The 20,503-nt window shown below is 39.9% G+C and overlaps 1 protein-coding gene across 1 annotated transcript in view; it reads right to left on the bottom strand.

The window, feature by feature from the left end:
- Positions 1-20,503, bottom strand: part of MPDZ (multiple PDZ domain crumbs cell polarity complex component) — a 132,269-nt gene that overhangs the window by 106,368 nt on the left and 5,398 nt on the right. Inside the window, exons 3-10 of the mRNA XM_018556477.1 lie at positions 15,516-15,737; positions 14,607-14,746; positions 12,937-13,150; positions 7,158-7,286; positions 5,825-6,034; positions 4,953-5,067; positions 4,455-4,543; positions 2,148-2,337 (exon numbers count right to left, since the gene is read on the bottom strand). Coding sequence (XP_018411979.1) covers positions 2,148-2,337; positions 4,455-4,543; positions 4,953-5,067; positions 5,825-6,034; positions 7,158-7,286; positions 12,937-13,150; positions 14,607-14,746; positions 15,516-15,737 — 1,309 coding nt within the window. The remainder of the gene's footprint in view (positions 1-2,147; positions 2,338-4,454; positions 4,544-4,952; positions 5,068-5,824; positions 6,035-7,157; positions 7,287-12,936; positions 13,151-14,606; positions 14,747-15,515; positions 15,738-20,503) is intronic.

Here is a 20,503-nt window from a genome sequence, read left to right as displayed (position 1 = left end):
TCCTGGCACATGTGACTATAACATGTGACCATGCACATCATCTCAGGGGAGGAAAATGACTTCCCCTGAGATCTTGTGTGATTACAGATGAGATTTCCCAGGCATGCGCTGCTGATGTAACCTTCCTAGGATGCGTCACTTGTGCACAGGCTACACCACTAAAGCCCAAAAGGACCAGGAATTGGAAAAACAGTAACTGTAAATAAAAGCAAAATATGTTTGTCTAATAGAGTAAGATGCTTTCATATCAGCATGAAGAGCTGCATGCTGATGTAATTTATAGTAAAAGGGGGTAAAGGTCCACTTTAAATAAATGGTCTGTCTCATAGATATGATTACTAAACTTATTTCCATTAAAGCTAATGCATCCACCCCTAGTAACTAGTCTCTGCGAACCCATGGAGCAAATGTCCATCCGCAATATATTTGTTGTAATTGGAAGCATCCCCTCTAGCCAAGGTGTCCATGACAGCAGAACTATCAGGAGATCAATTCAAATTGGCTCTATTCAAATGGGCATCGTTAGCACTGCACACGAGGGTGGGATTGGCAGTGAAGTTCTGACACATCAAGCTCCATGCTACCTGGAGTGTTTTGTCCACAACACAGTGGCTTCCTCTGGAAGCATAGTTTCTTATGGAGTGACAATTAACTATACACTGTGTGAAAAACTTGCATTTGGTGAAGTAACTATTTAAATGCAGGATTACCATAGCCATAAAGGGTATGATGCATGCCATTTTTTGAGCAATTGTGGACATACATTGCATTCACTTTAGTGAATATTGATGGTATATGTTACAACCAGAGTTTGACATGGAGACATAGTCACTACACTTACAGAGAGCTGTGGAAAAGATAGGAGTGACACATATAACAATATTGTGCTTGCATTGTTTTCCAAGAATGTTATGCTATTAAATGTAGAATGTTGCGTTTCAATAGTATTTGAATATGTTTTTAATGGTGATGAATACAAATATAGTTTAATATTCAAGTAAAAACACATTGTGGTAAATGGTATGTGTAGCCAAAAGAATTTGGGGGTTTATCTTTCTATGGTTTAGTTTTGTAAGAACTAGCATATAGTTTATAGGGCAAGTAGCACATGTCCCCCATTTATAGTGAAAATAGGATAAAAATAAGTGGAAAACAGTGACAACTGTAGAAAGGGCATAGAGGGGAATTGATCACAACTGGAGCAGACAGAATCTGGAGCAGCTGCCCATGGTAAGTATTCAGCTTCTATCTTTCATTTTCAAAACTTAAATGAACAAACTGAAGATAGAAGCTGATTGGCTGCCCTGGGCAACTGCTCCATATTCTGTCTGCCCCAGTTTTGGTAAATTCCCCGCATAGTGTTTAAATGACTACGCTGCATCAGGTATTTCAACTGTTTTTTATTTTTTCTCACAATAAGTTTCTATCAAAATGTTTAATAAATGTACATTATTACTGCATAGTTAAAACATTATCTTTTACAATTGTTTATTGTTGTTAATTGTTATTTTAAGGCAATCTTTAAAGGCATTAAAGTCAAAGCTTCAGTGCTTTCACATTTAAAGGCAATCTATCTGCACAAAAATATGAAAGGAATCAATGTAGAGTTGTTTCCAAAGATGAACCAGCGCTCTTATTCTCATCTTTGCTTTACTACTTTTCGAGTAACTGCCCCAAAACTAGCATGTGCATATCCAACGTCCTGAAACCTGATGTGCATACACTTGCTCCAGGCCAATAACAGCTTCAATGCTTTTACATTTAAAGGCAATCTATCTCCACAGAAATATGAGAAGAACCAACGCAGAGTTGTTTCTAAATGATGAAACCATGCTCTGATCCTCATCTTTGCTTTACTATTTTAGAAACTACCCCAGAACTAGCATGTGCATATCAAGTCCCTTTGAATGTGCTATACATAATAACATATACTTGTTCCAAGTCAGCGAGAGACTCGGAACTTTCACTTTAAAAAAATAAAAGTTAGAAATAGCTGCTTTTGAGAATTGAAATTTTTTATGCAAAACACTGCAAAAATCAATAATATACATGTGGTAAATTCAACGGATCAATTAAATAAAGTGACAGATCGATGATGTGAAAACATCAGCAATCAGGGACATGTCTGGCATATTATTGTCATTTACCTTGACCATCTTCTTCATTTTGCACAGTCAAATATCTGTCAGCTGTCTTTGCAGTTTCCTCAGTCTGCTGAGGAATAATTTCCTGTTTTTGACCTCTCCTCATTAAAGTCAGATGGACAGTTTGTCCTGTGTGACGTAACACTTCCACCGCTTGCTGGTTGGTGTAACCCTGAAGATTAGTCCCATCAACCTAAATAAATGAAAAGCAAAGGGGTCAGAAATTAGAATACAAATGATATTAAATTATTAAAACTCAGCAGGATAGTCACAAATTCCTTAAGTATCTCAACATAATATCAACAAGGGCTAGTTCATTTTTAAATTAAATGCAGTATTTAAATACATGAGGTTGTGAACCTAAGCTGTGGTAATATTACTTATGTCTGTAGATGAATGGTCTGGGTAATGCAATTCCAAAAGCACTCACGGTTATGCAGACAGTTCATAGGATAACTTACCTGAGAAGTATAGCTATGTTGAGTAACTGCTCAGAATTTACTCCAACTGTTTTGACCATGCAAAACAAGAAAGCGGAAGTTCGGCTGTTGTGTCTAATTGTTCATTGGTTAATATGTAATATGCCCTCAACGCATTACTGTAACACATAAGTGTGGACTGGCCATTATGGGTAAAATAATGTTTTACACGGATTCATTTTGCTATGAGATACAAAGAAATCTGCTAATAAAAGCAAATCTGTAAAAATGAAGCTACTGTGCATCCCTGTATTTACAAAGTTGACCACCACTTGTTCCAACTGTTGTCTGACAGCACTGTGTAACGTAATAGAACCCTAATTCCACTCCCTTTACCAATCTCAGTGCTGCTATGCTTGGGAGGCTGAAATCAAGACTTACACTGGATGTATGCAAAAATGTTAATTATATTTTTCAAAAAACATAACTGAATTAAATGGTAATTTCAAATCCGCCTGGATTTCAGCTGCAATTGTCAACAGTTGCTCAGAGGGTTTGGGTTTGCCCCCTCTTGATCAAACTACAGGAGTTTAATTTGATAGACATCAGTCTTTTTTCAACCTTATTAACAATGTATGCATACTGGTCTGAAATACAAATGTAATGGTACATGCTGGGATCCAGATTTTTTTTGTTTTGCTTTCTAATAATCTTAGCTGATTTTCAAAATAAACAGCACAACCTCTTAAGGATATACTATACCATCTGTTCTGCCGTATAAATGTTCTGATTGACAGCAATAGGAGAACCATTCTAGGCTTAAAGGCATACAACACAGTATAGTTAATAATTCTAATACTTTACAACCAAATGATTTGTTTTCCATTCCATTAATTCAGGAAAAAGACTTCTAGCTGTGTAAATACACAGCATTACATATTCATGAACAAAACGAGTGTGTACACAGGGATCTGGGAAGTATGTCATTCTTATTAGCAAATTATCTTTGTGATAAAATAATATTCCGTCAGTAAAATTCAGAACTCATTACCTACTAACATAGTGACTGATAAGTTCTTGTTTGTCACATTATTACCAAGAATATGACTGTCCTCTGGATATGCCCTATAACCTTCTACTTAAGTTGGCTCTTTGGGATGGTTGAGGCTGCCATCTGGCTAGAGGGGGCTACCAGTTGTTTGTAATAGCAATTATACTCTGTGGGTATCAGACATATGCCTCTAGTGACACCAAACTGGTGAGAATCTGTGACACAAAGAAACTCAGTATAATAGCTCTGCATAACATGCTCTTACGGTTACTAAGTAAATGCAGGCCTGTGCTGCAAAAAAACACTGTCCTCTCTTTCAAAGTTACCAATTTTGCAGAACATTTGAAATTTGGTTTATTGGTAACAGAATACATAAGCCTGATGTATCAAGAACCAAAGAGCAGCCAGCCATTAGCTTACATCAATTTTACATGATGAAAACAATGGACAGTGAATTCTGACCAGTTAATCAAGGTAACTATACATCTCACATTGTTAAGTATAGGCAACCAGCTCTACCTACCCCTACCATTTTCTAAATTTCATGTGTTCCCCCATAAAATCAATGAATGTTCTGCCTCATTTCTATTTCACTATGGTTTCTAAAATATTATATTTACAGTTAAAAAAAAAAGAGGATTCAAGTATCCATTTTTAAACATACTGTCATAACATAGGTCATTTAAATAAAAACATGGAAAATAATAGAAATGTTGAAGGAAAAACAAGTAGATCAGCTCGACTTACAGATTTGGACAGGTATAAGAGGTAAACTCAGCAGTTAAACTGTCTGGAACACAACTTCATGAGAAAAAAATAGAATTTTACTGGTTTACTTACAGCAATAATCTGGTCTCCAACATGAATCCTTCCATCTTGCTCCACAGCACTGCCTTTTGTAATACTTTTCACAAAAATACCAGAGGGCTCTGTTTTGAAAAAACAAGTAATGTTAGAGTTTCCTTATATATCTAGAAGTCCCTGAAGTCTCTTTTTAGTTTAATGTGAGCCAATACTTCAGTGCTCTTCAGTGCTGACATCAGTGCTCTGTCCCACAATGTTAACCCCTGTCCACTCCTCCTGTGGGCAGCAGTATAACCAAAAGATTTAACACTTTCTGTGCCCTTCAATAGCAAGAAATAAAAACTGCTCCTTTTCTGTTTGCATTCAACCACCATCAAAAGTACAGCTACCAAAAATCTCTGCACTTATGTGAATACAAAAATACAAGGAAATATAGAAAGCTATGCATACAAATTGTTTAAGATTAAAGTATTAAATTGCTTCACAACCAACCTCCACGTTTAAGACAAGCAGTAATCTGCAGAATTTCATTACCTGAACTTTTGTCGCCAACATAACCCGCAATAGTTATCCCTAAACCCTGAGCATTTTTAGACAACTTTACATCAAAGCATTCACCATCTGTTTCTCTAGGCATTCCATCATTCACCTGCAAAATAAAGATCACACGTGTAGATATGAAAAAAAAACAAAAAACTTATAGGAGCACAAAACACATTCATAACAAATTTCATTAAAGAGCACAGCTAAGGTTTTGCATGAACAGCTGGTTTAGAAAGCAGCAGAGTACTTTTACAGCACATTGTGAATGTAATGGTCATGCCTGGCTATAAAGTTAGTAGACCTAGGGCTTGCTCACACCTATTCCCGTGCTTTCCAGCACCTTTAGTGGCTGGAATGCACTGGATAGCATAATTAAGCCTCCCTGCATTCTGGGACAGGAGGGGGGTGTGGTGGTGCCATTCAAGTCAATGGCACAGCAGCTGTACCGATTGGCTCAAAACATTTCTTCCCCCCGATCGTGGCGCTTCCTTTTCTCCTTTTTGTTCTACGGCCACAGCAGCCACGCCTCCCACCCACAGTGTGATCGACCACACCAGAACGCATGGCACAGCAATGCCCACGGTGCGGTGCAATTGCACAAAATAGTGCATTCCGTTAGGGTTTACACTTCAGGATAACCTACCGCATTCAAAACACTAACTGATATAAGCCCTAAACGTTACCTTGAATCCTTTTAAATGCACCACGTCATGCCAAAAGAAAAAAAATGCACACATAGCTCTGAATCTGATGTCTTAATGGATCAGATGCAATTGCAGGGGGAAATGAAAAGGCCTTTTTAATTAACATGCAAACATGTAACAAAAATCAATTACAAAGCCCCAGTGTGAGAATATACTGACCTGCGAGTCAGGAGGAGGTGGGACTGATGGAGGAGTCTGAACACTGGCAGAGACTGCTGTTGTAGAGTCTACAACTGGACCTCTTGCAATAACCAGCTTCACTCTGTTTCCACACTGCCGTAGTACCTGAGCAACCTGTTCGCTGCTCATTCCAGCAAGGTCAGTTTCACCGATTTTTAATATGTGGTCTCCACTATGGAGCCTGCCATTCTGATGGTAAAGAAGAAGATAAAGTTACTATACAATACCTGGACAATGCAAAAATAACTACTGAGAGAAGTCAACTTAATACAAACACAGATTTTCTGACATGCTGTAATGTCACCAATTGATCAAATTACTTTCTTCAAAGAAAAGAAAGCAAATTTCACTGTATGTGGGCCACAGTACAATGTGATCTTTGAAAAAAGTTACATCCCCTTAAAAAAAAAAGTTACATCCCTTTGTACACAGTGTGAACGAAGAAAAAAAGAATACTTTGTTTGTTCTTGTTTAGATATCTTGCATGGTTTTTCAAGTAGGCAGATCGAACTTTGTATCTACATTGCCCTTCCATCGAACTACTGCAAAGCTGGTTGCTATTTAAATATTGCCATTTACTTGGGCTCTCCAAAAACTAAAATTATTTAGCATGAGGAAAGATTTAGTTACCTGGTGCTAAATAACTCTTACTTTTTAGTGTATTGGAATGCAAAAACCAAGAATGAATACATTGCACCTTACTAGTTATTGGATGTGGTTACTGCATTAGCTTTTTTTTCCAAGCTTTTATCCCTTTATTTTTTCCGGGTGATCCTGTCAGTAACACAGTACCCATCTTACGGTGACAAAGCTAACTTGATGTAATGCATCAAAGCAGGTTCAAGACAACAAAACTCCTCATCCTGTTCGCACCAACAGTGGGAGGTGTTCTGCAGTCCACATAAAGAGTTAATGATAAGAGTGCAGCAGAGACAGCACAAGAAGTTATCAGTTTACAAGATATCAAGGTATTGCACTTAAACAGATATAACAAAACACTTTTGATAGTATATTTATCAGCCTGAAAGGGAGCAAATAAACCCTGTAATGGATACCTATGCATGTAAATTACAGCAACTAAAATGTTATACACATCCTAAAATCAGCCCATGTAGCCCACATATAAATATTTTGTAAGTGCTTGTACATGCTAAAGCTGATGACATCTACTAATCAAGAGACAGACAAATTAGTGTCTGGTGACAGTTGTCTAATAACAATCTAATATAGCTTTATATATATAGGTGGATATAAATAGCACTCTCAAATTATAGTCCTCTAAATGCACGCAAGACAACAACTGTAAACCAACCTGATCTGCCACTCCTCCAGGAAGAATTGTCTTGACAATAACTCCAGTTGATTTACCTCCAACAATTCCAAAACCAAGACCGGAACCATCATTAACCAGTTCAATGGTCTCCACATGCTGCCAGTGTATCTGACAAAAAATAATCATAAATAGATCTTATGTACAAAAAAAATCAATGGTTTGTTTTACGTCCTGTTTCCCCAATGAATTATAACTATATGGAAATGTATCTTTAAAGTGCTTCTGTTACTTTGCCCTTTCCTGGTAGTTAAACGGGGAAATGCAATTTAAAGTGTCTTTGTACTACCATGATTCTAAGAATTATATTATTAATGGCTACAGGTTTCATGTATGAAGGCTCCCACAAGGACATGTTATAGGACGGAAGGAAGAGGGCAGCAATAGGAGGGAAAAAATATGATTTTCTTGAGTTTATTGAGGGGCACAGGAATATAGTAATTCTTAGACATGTGGGTTATATGCTGCCACCTGCAGGAGTTTTTGACCCTGGCAAAACAGCAAAATCATTTAAAATCAGCCCTCATATAACCCCCATCTTAAACTGTCATGTACAAGTTTTGTGAGCAGTACATAAGGCCAACAAGCACAGAAAGATGGGACCTGTGTCTCTCAAAAAGATTTTACAGCTAGTACAAAAATCTTGTTTTTTTAAACATCTACTGAGGGACATAGGGATATTACTGTGTAGTGGGCAACAAGCAGTAGCAGACCTAGAGTAAAAAAGAAACCACCTGTAAACCACCAGAACGACCAATGCCTGAATCTGAACCAGAAGAGGTGAAGTTCCCAAAAGGACAGGGGAACTCCTGTCAGGACAGGAAGTCACAGTGGATCATCCTGAAGCTCTGACAATGACAAGAAATTCCCCCAAAGGAAATGACTAGCGTGAAGTACACTGAGTACATACCAGCTGAAGCTGTCAGCCAAAGCACAGACTAACAAGAATGGTCAACAAAAGGAGCAATTTTCCAGCCTAAAAAAAAAATCCCTATAAAAAAATTGGGCAACATGTCCACAATGTAAGGCCAGCCAGTCTACAAATGACAAAAGGCCTAAGCCTTAAACTTTTAACCAGAGGTATCAAAGAAGAAGGCTCTAAGGGATAGGGATGTCTAGGACAGACATCCAATTTTGTAGGAGATAATCAACATAGAGAACTATCTAGTAAAATACCAAGGGGATGGTCAAGGACCTAAGGAGTTCATGACAAACCCAATGGAACCACCTTAAGTCAGAGAGACTGACCAACAAAGGAGAAGAAAAAAGGTAAAGAAATACTGCAGAGCTAAAAAGACAGAAGTGGGAGACCACCACCTTATACAGGGTGAAGCATCAGCAGGAAAAGGCAGGATGAGCATTCATCCACAAGGACATGGAGTTGTGTCATTAGAAGCTGACAGTAAGTCAACAGACGGCCATAAAAAAGATTTTACAATGAGAACAAAAATCTTACTAATGTGAAGGGAAAACCTGTCCAAACAACCTGATGTTCCAGATCAGGACTAACAAACCTCAAGAGGAAGAACTGGGGGCTTGAAGCAGTCATGAGCATCTACCAACAATATAGCGGACAACCAAGCATCCACCTTAAAGTGGAAGTGAAAAAAAAGTTGACTGGCATGCTTTCTATGACAGGAGAGACTATGTTAGCCTATTCTGCCATAATAGGCTTCTAGCTGCCGGTCTGCAATTTTGTTTCTGTACACTAAGCCGTGCATGTGTTCGTTCAGGTGCCAGGTGAGAAAAAAGAGAGAGCATGCGAATAAAAATGGCACAGAGGTAGGAATGTGTTTTCCGAGCTGTGCAGCCCCAACTACTTTACATTCTTTATGATCCTTGCTTCCAGGAATGGCAGTGCACAGAGAAGGCTCATGTACAATCATTGCATAGAGGTGGGGAAGAACAAGCCAGGTCACACAGATGCATGTGTGCTTCCACGATTACAGGCACTGTTATGAATGCTAGGATATTAAAGGAGAACTATGGGGTTAAGGCTTTTCCCCATAGTTCTCCTTAGGGTAACGGGAGGACACAAACTAGCGTCCTCCCGTCACCCTAAGCTCAGTATACCGCGAGCTGCAGCTTGCGGTATACTGAGACGCCACAGTATACTGCGAGCTACAGCTCGCGGTATACTGAGATGCCGCAGCTGAAGCGGATCCCGACAATTATGTCTGGATCCGCCCAGCTGCGTGAGTGACAGGTGGCTCTGCCTATCTAGAGGCAGAGCCAGCTGTACCCGCCCCCTCCCCCGTCCGATCCGCCAGTCAGCGGTGGCGGATCGGAGCTGGGGGAATCCAGCCCCTCCCCTGTCACGGCAGAGAGCTGTGACAGGATCAAGCAGTGAGCAAACGCTGGTATGTGTTCGCTCACTTCTCGATCTACTAAACCGACTTGTGACAGTCTCATTGTCACAGGTCGGCTAGAACTATGAGGTGAGTGAAAAGCACTCACCTCATAGTTCTCCTTTAATGAGGACTGCTGTTTTTTTTACAACTCTCCTTGCAGCGGGTGTGTCCCACCAGAGACAGGGGAGTTGTCTAATCTCCTGTCACAGCATACATATTCCCACAAACATGACGCAGGGTACCTTGGTGGATCCCTACCCAAGCTCCTGAGACTGCAGGATTTTTTAAGCTCCTGTGATGACATCACAGGGGCTAAGAAGAATGAATAACTGCATCCAGGAACAAGGTAAATAACTGAAGAAACACAGGATGAAGGTATCAATGTATAGAGGGAGGTTTAGAGTTAATGTCGATGGTTAACGATGGTTGTCTGATGGTATGTGTTAAGGTGGATGACTGGTTCATCCACAGTGGGGAGAGACCACGTGTCAAATTCACTGAAAAGGGAAGCTCCTCAACATTATTATAAAAATCTCATCACTCTACAGGTAAGTTCCAGTCCTCACATAGGACAGTTTTACAAAGAGATTGTAACGGGCAGGTCCTTGAAACTCTACAAAGCTCAATGTCTGGAGGAGAAGGCTGACCCCCTAATTGAAGGATAGAATGCACTGCATCAATCAAATGATCAATAACTTGCTGTAGCGTCATAGGGGATATGCTTAAAAACAGGCTATGGATATGCTTAAAAACATCATTCCTGCATTCCGAAGAGGAGGAGATTAAACGTAGATCATGTACTGATCTCCGTTTGATCCCCGGCCGCAGAGCTGCTGTGCTGGTCCTGGTGGGCGCACGCATATTACAATCGATCGGGCGTCTCTACAGACACCCGAACACTTGTATGTAAACAGCCATCGGTGGCTGTTTACATTCCAGGCCGATTTCCCGCTCGTGCGTGCCACCTAGCGGCGGGCACGAGCGGGGTGGGATCGGACGTTTAAAAACGGCCACCCGCATTCAAAAAGCCACTGTCTGGCCGTTTAATTACAACGGCCGGACAGCAGGTGGTTAAAAGCTTGTTCACACCAAATGCAGGCCAGATCTGCATGAGTTTATGCACACGCAGTGCAGTGGGTTGTGCCGCGTTTTTGATGCGTTCCGGGCTGTTTTTGGTTCAATTTTTTTATTTTAGTTTAGAATGGCCTTTTAGTGCATTACAGTGCATTTGTGATGCGCTTGCATGCGTTCCAGAGCAGGTAAAATAGGGCATGCTGCAGTTTTTTTTTACATGCTCTGGAACTGAACGGTGCTGTGTGAACTAGAGCCTAAAATACCATTGGAATACATTGGACGCAGTTTTGATCCAGTCTGTAACTGCTCTGCTCTTTGAACGCGCTTGGTGTGAACAAGGCCTAAAAAAACTATGTGAGTTTTTAGAGACTAGTTATAAGTGATGGGCTCGGGCGTGTTCGCAAGCGCCTCGTGCCGAGCCCGCCAGGAAGCCGTCAGCACGCAGTGCCAATGGCAGGCACTGAGACATATTCCCGGTCCGCAGCTGCAGAGATCGGGAAATGTCTCAGTGCCTGTGATTGGCCCTGCGCGCTGACAACTTCCCGATGGGCTCGGCACGAGGCACTTGCGAACACGCCCGAGCCCATCACTACTAGTTATACCATAGGATATACCACACTGGAGCTGGAAAGGATACTTTGTGATAAAACACAAATCCCACAAATAAAGTGCCCACATACGTAATCCAGGTAAAAACCCAAGTCTCAATATTGTAGTAAAAAGCCAACATGTTTTCAGTCACTAAGGGAGTCTGAAGACACTGGGTCACAATAGGGATTGTATCACAGTTCTAGATTAGGAAAAATGCCCTGCAGCTCACTTATACAGCACACAAGGTCGAGAAGCACTAAGATACAGAGCTGAAGAGTGCCAGCAAATTTTAGAGCAGAGGTAAGCAACCTTGACACTCTAGCTGTGGTGAAACTACAAAATCTATCATGCCTCTGGGAATCATACCTGTGGCTGTCAGAGTATTGAAATGCCTTGTGTGGCTTGTAGTTCCACAACAGCAAGGGTGCCCGGGTTGCCTACCTCTGATTCAGAGTAACCCACAAGTACAAAACAGTTGGGTGTGATAGGGATTCCAAAGCAAAGCTAAGGAAAAGCCCACATATAACAGCCCTTAGGGCTTTTTTTTTTGATCAAGCAAGGTTTTAGAGACTGAGTCACACCAGTGGTCATGCCACAGCTCTGTACTTGACGACAACACTCTGTACCTAACTGACACAGAACTCAAAGCCTGAAGAGTGCCACTAGCAGAGATGAGTTTTCAAAGTTGCCTGCTCAGAAGTTCACTCACAAAGCAAGTTATCTGAGACTAGGTCACACCAAAAGACTGTGCCTTTGCTATAAACCTGGAGAGCGCTCTGCAGCTAGCTAACACAGAACATTATTCAGGATAGCATAACTGGCAGAGTACAGTGCCCGAGGGTCACATTTCAGGTTATCTGAGCAATCTTCAATCCAGTGGGGTCCCGGTATGGCCGCCAAAGCAACCGCTGAGGATGTGCCAAACTGGATAGTTGCTTTGAAGAGCCAAGGTCAAGCAGCATAAATGAGGTCTTTATTGAAGTTCCAAAGGAAACATATTCCCAGAGGAACAATATATTTTGATTAAAGAGAAAAAAATGATAGAAACAAAATACATTAAAGTTTTCCACAGCACAGCTGAAGAAAAGGCGTCCAACCTCCTAAGATAACAGCAAAGAACAGAGGCATGACCACTGGAGGCGAAAATATAAGGGGGTTGGCTCATAGTTTTTCTGTTTTGCCAGTGTCCATACCTCCTGTATGCGGCACTATAACCCACATGTCAGACTATTCTTCAATTCTGTGTCCATCAATGGAAATAATGGGAAAAATGGTATCTGATAGGGGTTTTAACCATTCCCTTCACTATCCAAAACAAAGAAAAAAAATGTTTTGGCTTTAAATACACTTTTAGTAATTTTTTACATAACTCCCATATAATTGAAGACGTTTCACTTTAATGTTCAGTCTCTTACCAACATGCTATTAATACATCTTTCCAGTTGTATGGGCCCATTTACACCAATGATCGCACATTACAGGGTGTGCAGTAACACAGGGATGTGAATGGACCCATATAGTTTTCCTTTAAAAATATATTATGCTGTGCATAGATGTAAACCAGCCACACAGAAAAGAAAGCGACAGTGTATTTAAAATGCATTTTCATGCAGTAAAATCCATGAATTTTGCTGCAGGAAAAACAGACAAGTGTGAACTGACTCTCAATGACTGATCTTCATTTTGTTAAATAATTTAATATAAGCATCATTAACATCTGCATAATTTAGCAAGACAGCACTCACAGGACTAGAAAGTGCAGATACTGTGCTGGCATCGGACGGTGAGCGAGATACCATAGGGCTAACCAGCTGAGGCAATGGTCCTCTAGCAACCACAAGCTGCACATGTTCTTTGCACCTCTGTAAGAGGCTGATGGCTTGGTGATGTGTAACTGTCTGATCAAGTGGTTGACCATTGATGGACAGAATCTGGTCCACTTCTCTCAATCTTCCATCCCTATGAAAATATAAATTTGTCATACAGAGTCAAATTCAGTAATGTTGAGGTATAATGATAATAGGAATTTTGATTATAATTGTTTTTTGTACTGTAATGTTAACTACATGCCCTGAAACATTACTCTTGAGCATATCCATAATGTACTTTTTTTTCGTCCTAACTGGCAAAGTGCTTTTCACCTAATGCCTCTGTAGGTAGTAAATTACGTGGCTGGGTTCTCTGCACTGTCATGGCAGAAACACTGAGGCTGCTATTGCTGATCACTCCTGAAAATGCTAGTTGTCAATATTTTGAGTGACTGACCTGGAACAATATACAGATACATTCTAACTTTTCTTTGATTTGCCATATCTGCACGCTTATCCCAGGTAAGTGTTTGACTTGCACTAAACTCAACAGGTCAGTATCAAGCTTTTTCAGAAGATCAGTAATGGCAGTCCACAGACTTCTTTAATGACAGGTTTCATTTAAGATACTTTTACATGTGTCTGTTCAATCTCTCATTATCTTGAATATGTTAATTGTAACTCCCTTACTGACACACATAGCCAACTGCCCCATTATTGTATGAGAGAACAATTAGAAAGAACATATAACCATGGGTTAGTAAGTCATAGGGGTTGATTTATAAAGATTTTGCAGGGCCATTTACACTGCAAATATCTGTGAACTTTTGTCCAGTGCAAATATATGTGCAAACAAACATTCTTTCATGTTCTCCTTTACGAGTATAATTAAATTAGAATGTTCTAATTATATCACATTATGGCCACTAGATGGTGCAGAAGGACCAAAGGAAATATTTATTTTCTATGCTTTTCAGCTCAGGCTAGTGGCCATAATACAATATTACTTTCAGAATGTTCACAGATATTTACAAAGCGAATGGCTCGGCGACGTCTTTATAAATCATCTCCTGACCACATCCGTAGCTTTTATCTTCCTTCAAATTCTCCTGCTGGAGCTTAACCTATCACTTTTTCAGCTTCCTACTGACAAACCTGCACCCAATTTGAAATCTTCTGCCCCCATGTGCTCCAAGATGGAGACTCTCATAGTTTAGAGTTAGGACCGCACTATAAGAGGTGCCTTGGCGCGGCAGTGCGGCTTTCACATCCTCTGCAGAAGACGTGTATCCAAACCTCTGTTATTATCCTTAGTGGTGAGACAAGTTGTTTTACATGCTGGTTTGTGAGTGTGCCATGATGCCTTTCTACCGTTTCACTTTTTCAGTAGACCACCATTCTTTTTAAAGTCAACTTACTGCATGTTGTATGTTTTACCTGTGAAAAGCCTGTAAATCAGAACGAACAAAGAAAAGGCTTAAATTTAAAGAGTAGAAGTGTAACTATGGCCATGACTGTGTTAAACAAATTCCATCTAAATGGTGAGTTTATGTATTGAGCCAATGTGAAGACTTCAAAGCTTGTACTAACATGGAAGTGAGTCTCACCTATGTGAAATGCTGCCCTCCTGTATCTCCTGAACAAATATCCCAAGTTCTCCTCGATTTTCACTTTTCAATCCCACAACACTAAAACCAAGACCACCACTTGAAGGTTTAACCATATCCAGTACCTCAATATGGCGACCCTGTAACAAAAATTTAAAAACACATATCAATAAACAAGTGTTGTGTCCAAAACAATGAACAATATAATTATAGTAATACACTTCCTGGCCAAAAAAAGAGCCACCACCTGGATTTAGCTAAGCAAATAGGTAAGAGCCTCCCATTGGATAAGGGTTATGATCTGGGGTTGCTTCAGTTGGTCAGGTCTAAGTTCAGTAACGCTATGTCGCCAAAATATGAGGTCAGCTGCTTTTCCCTGAATATAGTCCAGACCTTAATCTTTGGGATGTGCTGGAGAAGACTTTACACAGTGGTCCAACTCTCCCATCATCACTACAAGATCTTGGTGAAATATTAATGCAACTCTGGACAGAAATAAATGTTGTGATATTGCATAGGCTCATCGAAATGATGCCACAGGAAATGTGTGCTTCAATCACAGCTAAAGGTCGTCCAACTATATGTTAGAGTGTGTGATTTGTTTTTTGGTCAGGCAATGTATATCACATTTACTTTATAAATAATAATATAATTATAATGTATAATTCACAATTATGCATGATTTCAAAGTCTGTAGACGACAAAAAATATTTGACATAGTATTTACAGTAGGCTGTCCAGTAAGACAGACAGACGGACAGTGCCTGATGAAATGAGGGAAATTATGGGAGTTCAGAATTAGAAAGAATGGTGTGGGTTTTAAGAATAACATAAATTCTCTCCAAACAGCAATCCTTAATTAATTTTCCTCCTAGAAAGACAACACATTGTGTTCTTAACAACACGTACCTGAGCCATTTGCTTAATGATTTCTTCAAATTCATCACTGCCAGTTTTTCCATTGATCTGTGGTGAGAGGGGAGGTTCAACAGTTTCTTCAGAGCTAAACTGACTGCCATTCTGTTGGGCCAATGAGCAAGACTCATTCTGCACCGATGAAAGGGAGCTTGATCCATATGAGGAAATCTGGGCAAACTCTGTTATTAATGACCCAGAAGGTATTATATTAGCCTGAAAACAAACAAATCACGTATTACCGGAAACTTAGATAACAAGTTCAAACTTCTGCTGAACCAGAATAAACACATACATTTGGGGTGGGCAGCTGAACTGTAGAATGGAAACTTTAGAATGGAAAAATACCTGAACAATGCCTTTATCCAATCAGATCATTCAAGTATTTTGAGAGCCAGCGGGGCCGGCTAGTAAGATACTGGAGCTTGGCCCAGTGGGAGATTCCTCCATACACACAGTTTAGCGTAGATGGAGGAATCTGTTGCACCTTTTCCACCTGGCCACAGAAAATTTGCAGATAATCTATAGGTGTATGGTCAGCTTAAGGAAGATAAACAGCAAAGTATGCCAGTTGTTACATTTGGTTAGAAGTAGCATATTAATATAATAATTTAGGTTACATTTATCCTACAGACTTGACTGTGCTCATTGTCCCATAGTGAGATTCTTTTTATTCACCATTAATGGTGAATAACCCTTACTGTAACATAACTATTGAAGGCCATTTCTAAAGGCCATATTAACTATATCCTCTTTAGGTCTAAACACTCTTATCTGTTTAACCACTTGAGTAGCATCCTTCCTTCTTGTATACCCCTTCCATTTCAGGCCATTTTCAGCCCGGTGATAGTTTGACTGACACTTACATAGTCATGTAACACTGTATCCAAATTATATTTTTAGACAGCACAGAATAAATACACATAAAATAGTGCAAATATATAAATACAACACTAACACAATAACTAATATTACATATACAAAAACACCATAATACACAACAAAAACACCATAATACACAACAAATCAGTTAAGTGTTCAACCGCCTCATGTAAAAAAGATCAATATTAAAAAGCATGATAATGTGCATATGCTCAAGTCAAAGTACTGTGCAAATATTCAATCCTCCATCCACGTGAATACTTTGTGGATAATTAGTATGAAAATCCTCCTCTTTAGTGCCTCACTAAACCACTGAATATTTCGGAGGTGTTGGAAATACCCTATGAACAAGCGTGTTCCGATCACCTTGGGGGTCAAGCACACCTACACACAACATGCACTTTTTTGTGTTTTGCAGTAACAAGCATGTCCCCACAGTGCAAAGATGTGAAAAAAGCCATAACCTATACAGTGCAGCAGTCACAGTGCAGGGGTTAGGATTATGTAATGCACAGAACAGCTTGCAGATGTCAGCGGTCAGAGGTGTGTGCCCCCATTAAATGTTAATGATCAATAGTGAGTGAGTGGTGGTCAGTGGTGTTTTCCCGCCATAACATTGGTGGTCAGTGCATCCTCTTTATTATCACAGCAATCACAACTCACAGGGCCACGCTAATCAGCACTGTGCCTTACATGTGTCATCTGAGCCATTCAATTAAGGCATGATTCCAGACATCTAACGAGTGCGCTCACCGCACGTGCCTTATTTCTGGAGATGGATATTCCAAAAATACACATCCACCTCCCTAATCTTTTTTTCTTTTTACATATTATTGTAGAATGGTGGTTAATCCAAACTCAAACTTGTGAATAAAAGGAAAAACATTTTACTATTAGAAAATCCAGATTTTCTGTAATGTTAATGCTAAATTCAAGAGCTCCCCACAACAGCATTGTAGCTAGATATTTTTCCTCCTAGAAACATCAAACCATTCACGTTTAATTGCTTAACAAACACTGAAAAGGAAAGGCATAGCAACACGTTTGTTTTAATGATCCCCTTCCCTGCAGCAACACAGTTGGGGGGCTTTGCACTGTCCACCAGTATACAAGGGCTATTTTTACTGTTTACTAGTGTAAAGGTAGTTGTGTTGTTTTTTTGCCTTTTCTTTTTTTTTTACTGACCACCACTATAAGGAAGGCATTTCTACTGATCTAAAGGAAGCCTTTTATAAAGAGCAGGTATTGAAATCCAGCAATTCAAGTGACTATATTTCAATGGTTGAGTCCCTGAGATATATGAAAATTGTCAGGTGGTTTCATTCTCCAGCAGCTATTAAACATGTAAAAAAAAAAAAAAACATTAATATTCTTTGTGTACAGTAGAATTAACTGCTTTTTAGTCCACACGATTCACATGCTCCTCTGCTGTTTAAATCTATTACTACAGAGATACCCAGAGCAGAATGACACAAGTAATTCTTGGTCATTGAGATGCCTTAAAAGCTGTACGAATTTGTAGCAAAGCACTAAGAACAGCTCTCAGACTAAAGACTTCTATGCTGGTACAGTTTTTTTTTCTATATAACTACAGATTTTAACGCTGAGAAGCACCCAGAGTAAAGATTTCATATGTACAACTACTGAAAACATGAAAAGAACTTCTCCACTGACTAGCATTCCCAGCTTTGCTTATCTCCAACATTCCTCCCCAGAAAGTCAGTATAAATGTGTCCATTTTTCTGGTACTATTGATTCTGGAATGTGTAGGCTGGTATGTGAGGTTTCACTGAACTTTTAAATCATTTCATATAAAGCAAAGTTTACATAACAAAATGTAGAGAACAATATGCAGGAACCATAACTATACATTATTATTAATAGCATTTTCCTAAGAGACTTTCATGTAACATTTATAAAGCAGAATATGAACGGTCTACAGAAAATCCAAACTTTTGAGTTGTCACCAGTGCAGGAATAGAGGACAAATGTTCCAATGGGGATTTTTTTAACAACTATCTAATAATGAATGTGCTTACTTTGCTGAGATCTGATTTTACTTTTTGCTGTGTCTACAGGACAGAAAGTGAAGGAAAATCTCACCAAAGGGACATAAACATTAGAAAAAACGAAGGCGGTTTAAAGCAGTACTAAAGGCTAGGAGGGGAATTTATCAACTGGAGCAGACAAAATCTGGAGCAGTTGCCCATGGGAACCAATCAGCTTCTCTCTTTAGTTTGTTCAGTTGAGATTTAAAAATTAAAGAGATGCTGATTGGTTGCTATGCACAGCTGCTCCAGATTTTGTCTGCTCCAGGTTTGATAAATTCCCCCTGGGTGTTTTTTACCTTAATGCATGCTCTGCATTAAGGCAAAAATCACCCTGTACTTTACTAAAAAAACCCTACCCCCACCCCCAGCCAATTGTATCCTCAGCCACGACTGGGAACATACTCAGGGTTCCCTGAACTTCCTAGTTGTGGGGGAAGGTACTGAGGGGAGATAAGCCACCATAGGCTCCTTCTACCATCAGTCAAACTGTGACTGCAAGGGTGGGAGCATGGCCGGACGCACACAGCTAGGTGCAAGACGTCGATGGAAAAGCCTGAAAAATACGCCACACAAGTGTTTTGCACATTGCCCAGGAATACCACTTTTGTTCTTTCTTCATTTATGACCGACTCATACACCCAGAGGTTAGGTTGCCTGCAGATTCTTAGCAGTCACCCAAGGCTTTCCTGCCACTTATTTGAGAATTTTTTGTTGTTGTACCCTTGCACTAATGTGTACACAGTGCTCACTCCTACGAAAGTAGCAATGGTTGAACTTCTTCCATATCTATCTGTCTGATTGTGAATTAAGGAAGGCCCAAAAGCCGGGAAATCCCTGTGAAAACCTTTCCAGTCTAATAAGCTTTAAACAGGTTTTTTGCGGGTATCTGATCTTTTGATCAGGTAACTAGAAGAGTGATAGTTTTAACTTAGATTAAACTCTAATAACAGATTTAGTCTTACACATACTTCTACAAGTCTCCAGTATACTCCAGTTAAAGTGGAAAATGTGCCCTTGTAAAGCACACAGGGTGCATATCCTACCTGCTTAGTTCTTTCACAAGTACTAATAGTTTTGCTTCCCTCTAGTCTAATGCACTAGTCCAAACCAGCCCCTTTGTCAATAGTCAATAATTTAGAGATCTCAGAAGCACAACTTTTTTATACATACCCAAGTTCTTTGTGATTACTAAGACGTTTCTCAGCCACGAATCATATTACAACCTGCTGAGGAAGTAAGTTACATAGCACATGCTTCAAAAAGTATACACCTAATTAACCTTTTGGCTGCCGTGGGTTACATAAAATGCAAATTAGGATAGACAAAGTGGACTTTTTGGTTTTAGCATAGCTGCAGTTCTTGCATGATACTAAAAGTAGCACACTGATTGGTTTCAATTCATGTGTTGAATGCTAAAAATAGGACTGATCTCCTTTTCTTATTACAGTTTAGATAAAGTTTAGATCATATTTTAGGAGTTATTTATGCTTCCTTATGCTGATAAAAGTTAAACATTTCATAATGCATCTTTGTGGTATTTAAGCAAAACATTAAACTATGGTTGCCATTCGTCCTTGTTTGCTGGGGACAGTCTCTGTTTTGGGCTCCTGTATAGCCCGGACCAACCACTGCCTGTGTTCAGAGTTTTCACAGCAGGCTCCTCCCTCTCCCATTGATGCCCCCCCATGAACACTAAGGCAATGACAAGCACCCAAGAGAGCTTAGGTGATTATCCTGCCTCCCCTATAGACAGAATACCAGAGAAAAGTTCAATTAAGAGGCTGAGGGACTTGGGGCTGAGCATAGCATCCTGGGCTGTTCTTGTGGCTCCTAATGCTTGACCTGTTCTGTACTGGCTAATCACTGTTTGTATCCTTCCTGTCCGGACACTTGTCAGCCCCATCTATGGAGAGACTGGTGGTGTGTGGCTCAAGGGAGAACTTTTAGTAAGGGTCCTTGGTTGGATCTGGGCTTCCCGACTGTGCCAGTGCGATGCCAGTGCCATGTGTCAGCACTGCCCTGTGCAATGCACATGCCTCAATTGTTCAG

Source organism: Nanorana parkeri, unplaced genomic scaffold (assembly GCF_000935625.1).
Source record: "Nanorana parkeri isolate BGI_ZX_2015 unplaced genomic scaffold, ASM93562v1 scaffold239, whole genome shotgun sequence".
NCBI lineage: Eukaryota > Metazoa > Chordata > Amphibia > Anura > Dicroglossidae > Nanorana > Nanorana parkeri.
Note: the sequence above shows the minus strand (reverse complement) of the source record. Positions and strands in the feature narration are given on the sequence as shown.